The sequence below is a fragment of the Triticum aestivum genome, chromosome 4A (genome assembly GCF_018294505.1).
Source record: "Triticum aestivum cultivar Chinese Spring chromosome 4A, IWGSC CS RefSeq v2.1, whole genome shotgun sequence".
Lineage (NCBI taxonomy): Eukaryota > Viridiplantae > Streptophyta > Magnoliopsida > Poales > Poaceae > Triticum > Triticum aestivum.
Genome location: NC_057803.1, coordinates 627585613 through 627592221, shown reverse-complemented (window position 1 = coordinate 627592221; position 6609 = coordinate 627585613). Strand labels below are relative to the sequence as shown.

At 40.0% G+C, this 6609-nt stretch overlaps 1 protein-coding gene across 1 annotated transcript; it reads left to right on the top strand.

Annotated features, from left to right (window-relative positions):
- Positions 1-1813: 1813 nt before the first annotated feature.
- LOC123082744 (subtilisin-like protease SBT3.17) lies at positions 1814-2567 on the top strand. The gene is made up of 3 exons (XM_044505006.1): positions 1814-2070; positions 2171-2268; positions 2357-2567. The coding sequence occupies exons 1-3, from the start codon at positions 1901-1903 to the stop codon at positions 2431-2433; spliced, it is 345 nt and encodes a 114-aa protein (XP_044360941.1). The 5' UTR covers positions 1814-1900; the 3' UTR covers positions 2434-2567.
- Positions 2568-6609: the final 4042 nt, after the last annotated feature.

Genomic DNA, 6609 nt, shown 5'->3' with positions numbered 1-6609 from the left:
TGTTTTTTCTAAAACAAAAAAGTCGGCCCACAGGGGGGGTTTGAAAACGTGACCTTTAGTACCGGTTGGTGGCACCAACCGGTACTACAGGTCTAACCTTTAGTCCCGGTTGGTGCCACCAACCGGTACTAATGGGCATCGCACACTTTAGTCCCAGTTCGTGGCACGAACCGGGACTAAAGGGCCCAGGTGAACCGGGACTAATGCCTTAGCCGCACGAATCGGGATAAATGCTCAAATTAGTCCCGGTTCTTGACTGAACCGGGACTAATATGAAAACTGCCCTGGACCAAAGCCCTGTTTTCTACTAGTGATGGCAAAGATTTGCCATTACTTACTAGAGAAAATCGCCATCTTCACGACATCATAAGTTTCCATGCTAAAAAATCAGACATTTGACTTGTAGAGAAATCCAATAAAAATCATAGATAGTCTGTCTTTGATGTAATTAAATCGTGTCCGTGTGTTCTCGTCTCCTACACTCATGACACTTCACACATGAAATTTGCACAACACTTCAGATGGCACCGTCTACACAGTATAGGCCAAATTGCAGCAGGCTGTTAGATTAGTAATCGTCGCATGATCGCGCAACAAGACGTGGTGTCTGTAGTACCTTCGACTCCGCCTTGTGTGCAACCTCACCTTTGTGGTTGTTACCTATCTGCCCCTCCTCTGCTCCTGCCACCGTAGGTCCTCGACCGACATGGTGGGAACCACAACATCCTTTGCTTTATTTTGGTGCAAGCCACTCGTGCGGTGGCGGAGGGGGCCTAGAGCGTGAATTTGGCGCTACTCCGCCATGCTCCCGTGAGTGTCACTATGGCTGACACATCAAACATGGGCCACTTTTGTTGAGGTGTTTTGCTAGGGAAAAACTAGTGTACAAACCTGTACCCGGCTTGGATCGGGTCCGGATGAACTCCTTGACATTGCCAGTCGTGATTGTAACCTTTGAGTGTTGAGTGATACAATTATTATCCTGCAAAAAGAAGTTAAAGACCTACAAATTCATACCCGAGTTATATTCCCATCCGAAGAGAGTATATAGAAGTAGCAATAATTCATTTCTCTGGTCTGCTGGCACGTAATTAAGTCGTCGTTGTGCATGTATGCATAGTGAGATTCTCAGGTCTACTTTGGATTCAAATTTGAATGAAACGCCAACCAAGCTTAGCTAGCTGCGCTTAGCTAGCATGTTGAATATTTCATAACCCTTATAGATAAATACATTATCATTGTAAAGTTAGTAAAGTAATTACTGAGCAAGCAACATCAAGTAGTAGATGGAATCTCGATGCCTATTTTGTCAGGACCCATAGGAATCTCTGGTGTCCCAGTTTTGTCGTGTCTCACCATGTCGGTACTAATGACAATCTCAAGTCAAAGTCCCAACAAGCCTTGCATTTGTTTTCTTCTGCAAATTTTCCTCGTAGACAAATTCCCATTAAAAATGGAAGAAAAGTTCCGCCATGTACAGCCGAACGTACGTATCCAGCAGTGACGATGACTTGGGAGTCCGACAGTTTAACCTCGTGGTGGGTGACACGTACATACGATACATGTGTGGTGCAGGGGGGGTGGGCGTGCTGGCCGGCACCGTGCCTTGGCACACCGTGATGGTGCTCCACAAGCTTTCCAAGGTCCATCAACGAATCGTCGATGTAGCTCATGTATATTGAAGCAAAAAACTATCGGAAGTTTGATTGCAACATCGAGATGCACGTACGTATATGCAGGAAGTTGCTATTTTTGGAGCCATGAGACAAAAGCGCTGTCGCAACCGAACAACTGGCGCCGTTCAACACGGGGCTCGTCTCCTCATAGCTCCATAAACAGAGAACCAACAAGACAAGAGCAAACCTTTCCTCCCCGATCGATCGAATCGATCTTGCATGCAATGACGCCTCCGACGGCCACCTCCCTCATCCTCCTTGTCCTCGCCGCCGTCACCATGGCCGCCGCGGCGGACGGCCCGCCCGCCACCTACCTATTCTTCGTCGACCCCACACCGCCCGGCGTCACCTGCATGCAGTACCACCTCGGCATCCTCACCGCCGCCCTCGGCAGGTACGTATACGACTCGATCGACCGTGTGTGATCCAACTCATGCGAAGCATTCATACGTTGGCGTGCGTGCGTGCATGGTGATTGTGTGTTCGTGTTGAAGCGAGGAGAAGGCGAAGGCGGCCATCATATACAACTACAAGAACGTGGTCAGCGGCTTCTCGGCGAGGGTCACGCCGGCCGAGCTCGAGGCCATCAAGAGTAAGCTCAAGCCCCTTCGATCAATTGATTGCAATCAGTTAGCTTAGCTAGATCGATGTTGATGTGGTGTACGTGGGCATGCATGCAGAGCAACCGCATGTGAACCGGGCGCTGCCGAGCGCGACGATGCAACTCATGAGCAGCAACTTCGACGGCGTCAGCTGATCCAATCTAGTCCTGCCCATCCATTCGTCTGATTCGGGTTGTGTACTGATTCTCTGGAGAAGCGAATATCTTTTTATTTTTTATTTTGCCAAGATCGGATGATGATGTAATCTCAATAGCTAAGCTCTTACTAATTTTCATGTGTGCCTGCTGTCTATTTGTGGTTCTAGTTGTGCAATCTGCAGGAATGTGCATGTCCATGCAGATAATGCACAATCGCCCCAAAATGATTCCTTAAGCTTCAGTCAACCATCTCAGAGATCACATATACTACTAGTATTTGTTTTTGAGATTAGAGAGAGGTGAGGGTTTGGTTGAAGGTCACAAAACCGATAAGTATATGTGGACATAATTTTGTTTTTGAGGACATTATGTATGGACATAATATTGTAAAGTTTTGTTTGATATTGTGGGGCTTACAGTCCTGTGCAGTTTTGCTGTTACTAGAAGCCGCCCTGTGTTTTCTCCCCTTTTGTCTTTTTTTTTGAACATCAGTACAGACGCAAGCGCTCATACATACGCACATACACTCTAACCATCCAACCACAAATTGGCTCGCTTTCTCCCCTTTTGTCTTGTGTATGTATTTTCCTTGGGCACCATTTTTATACCCCCTTTACTTTTTATGGTTGAGTTTCAGATCCACAAATGCATCTTGATTAACAATTTTTTTCCATTTATTAAATATGTTATGTATGTGCTTCTTGATGAGACATAAATCCATGTATAATCAGATTTCCTTTTTGCAATGTTCAAATGGATATCTCGTCAATTTTTAATGTTTCTGGTCTTTGATAATCATAAACTAGAAATACGCAAACATTTCATTCTTCAACTAATGCACATAGGGGAACCAAATTTTTTTTACATCGGAAACAAAAGGCTTATGGAAGAACAAATATATGAACTTTTTAAAAAATTATTGATATATAGTAGACGTTGTCTTGCCTAATCAACATCTTTATTTGCTGGAAGAGGCCGATTTAGTGCCCATAGCACCGGATATTGTTGGTCCATCCACGGTCACATCCCAAATGTTTTGAAAACTTTCAGGAAATGTATACTCAATATACCTTAAAACAATTGTCAAAATAAGTTTGAAAATGCAAAAGAGTGTTACTTAAAAAATATTATTTTTTCAAGTACCTCAATATAAATGTTCATTTATTTGAAATGAAATTTTCATCTCATGTTATCAAAAAACTGTCATGTACAGAACTATGTTCATGTATTTAAAAATACATGTATATTTTAAAGAAGTTATCTATTTCAAATACAAATCGTGCATGTTTAATATATGTTCATATAATTTGGATTTTTTTAGTTTCTCGCTACAAAAGAAAGGTAATAAAATAGTTGAAAAAAAATTAAATACATAAAACGAAAAGAAAACTTGGAAAAAGGCTAAAAATAAAAATATGATTGTGGAACCAAAATAAGATTAAGTAAATAAATATATATTGAAAATACAAAGGATGAAAAAGTAGGGAAAAAAGAATGGGCTTGGCCCAGAAACTGCAAGGACCACTGAGAGCCTTTATTGGATTCCTTTTCTAGCCTTTTTGTCTTACTGCACTGATCATATTTCTCTCTTAACTCAAATTAGGGAAAGGTTTTTTCACATTTTCATGAACATTGTTAAAGTACATGACATTTTTTAGATTGCCATAATAATTTTTTTATATATCATGAATATTTTCACAAATTGTGTGAACAAAATTTCTATTTTCAGGAACATTTTTTAGAATGTTGTGAGTATTTATGAAATGGTTACTATTGATTTTAAATGTCGTGAAAAGTTTTAAAATTATGTGATCAATTTTTAAAATTTCACGAATGTTTTTTGAAAATGTGATGAAAAATTTGTTAAACATATGAACATTTGTTTAATGGTACGGACATTTTTGATATTTTACACGCATTTTATAAATGTGTCAATAATTTGGTAATTGTCATGAAGCTTTTAATTAAATGTGCAAACACTTATTTGAGCGGCGTGAACATTTTTGAAATACAGAAGAATTTTTCGCAGGGTTAATAAATCAAAAATACCTTCAGTAAACATATTTTAGAGCATGTTTCCAAATACAGATATAAAGAGAAAAATGTTTAAAAAAATCGAAGACACAACATGCAAACAAACTGGCGCTCACGTGCAAGTGGTGTGGGCCGGCTGATCAACAGGACATGCTCGCTCGCTCGGTCCTCAACCTTGGTCAACAGTTTGTTCACTCGCTCACCGCATCGATCTATGTTGACCTTTAACTTTTTCCAAAATATCCGATTTTGAAAAAAGTTCATGGATTTGAAAAAAAATGGATTTGAAAAAAAATGTTCATCAAATTGAATTGTTCATGAATTCAAAAAAAAGTTTGCAGATTTTGAGAGAATTTCACGAATAAAAAACATGAAAATAAAAATGAAAAAAAGAGAAAGGAAAAGAAAGGAAAACTTAAAACCTAAAGAACCGTCTGAAACCAAACGTAACCAAAGAGAAAGAAAACCAGAGGGAACATCCCGGAAAAGGGAAGGGAACATTCTAGAAGGTTCCCAAAACAGGTGATGTGAGAGACCTTGACTAGGCCGGCCCAATTATGTTGCCGAAGGAGCTAGTGTAGGCGCCAGTTTGCGGATAACGAAGGAACTGGTGCCTTCAACGCTATATAGGATTTGCGTAAAAATTGTGTACTCACGCTACTTGGGGTTGGCCCTGTTAAACCTGGTTACAAGCTAGAAATTGACGTGCCCATCTTGCGCAAATTCTGTTTGGCGCTTTATGCGCCATTTTTTGTTGTTGAGAAAAGCGCTTTATGCGCCAAATACAAGCAATCTTGCAAACCGGTGCCCACATCGTACGTGAATGGGCCAGCCCATGTAAGCTGTCCATGTACGACCGTTGTCTCCGTTTTTGGGAAGCTTCCATGCAGGGTTTTGGGAAACTTCGTGCCTGTTTTTTTCTTTTCGTTTTTCATTTTTGTGTTCCCCCTTTACCAATTTTTATATTTCCTTTTTCATTTTTTTCATTTTAATTTTCTTAATTTTTTTCCTTTTTATTTTTTTGCCATTTTTCTGAAAATCATGAAGTGTTTTTAAATACGTGATTTTTTGAAATTCATGAACTTTTTTGAATACAGGATTTTTTATCAATTTCATGATTTTTAAAACTTTTTACCAATTCATGAATCGTTTGAATTCATGAACTTTTTACAACTTCAAGAACTTTTTTCCAATTCGCGAACTTTCTTTGAATTCGCGGACATTTTTTGCACTTTGGCCAAAAAAAATCATTTCTTAGAGCTTTTTTCCAAATGTGTGAGCTTTTGCCAAAAGAATAAACTGGTCAAGGTCAACTAGGTGAACCGGTCAATGGGCGACCTGGTCAACCACGTTAACTGAGCGGTCAAAAACATGTGCACGAGGAGTGTGAGCGCTAGCTTGATTAGCCAGTCCATGCGCGAGGTGTGTGCGAATGCGAGTGCGCTAACCGATGCAGAAAATAGGAGGGCTCCCCATCTTGTTGAGCAATGACAGGCCTATTATCCAATATATATTCAAGACCGTAGAGCCCATTAAGGGAAAACTAGAAATAGATTGCCCCACACCAAATCAAGTTCCTCTCTAAAAATTGACTCCGAGTAATGTTTTAGTGGCTTATGAGTGCTTCATAAAATATAAAATAAAAGAGATGGCAAAGAGGGTATGTGTGCTATCAATCTTGATATGGATAAAGCTTATGACCGGGTTGAGTGGTTTTCTTTAAGGAGATTATGCTGAAACTTGGCTTCCAGGAGAATTGGGCCAATGTTATTATGTAATGTGTCTCCACCGTTGAATACCGGGTTCGCTGTAATGCAGAAAAAAGTGGCAGTTTCAAGCCTTCAAGGGGTTTATAGAAGGGAGGTCATTTAGCATCAGCGGTATGTTTAGTAAAAACTTTGTTTTGATTATAAGCATGAGGAGAATTTAACATGGATTGCAACAAGGAAATACAATCTATTAAAGAGCAACTATCATAATTAAATTCCTTAAAATTCAAAAGAGTGGGTTCATTGCTACTTAAAGTTTTGACCTCTCCAATCCCACTTTTATCAACTTTTGCATCAAGATCTAAAAACGCCGAATCATTGGGACGCCTTCTAACGAAAGTTGACTCATCTCCAGTCCCATCTTTACCAA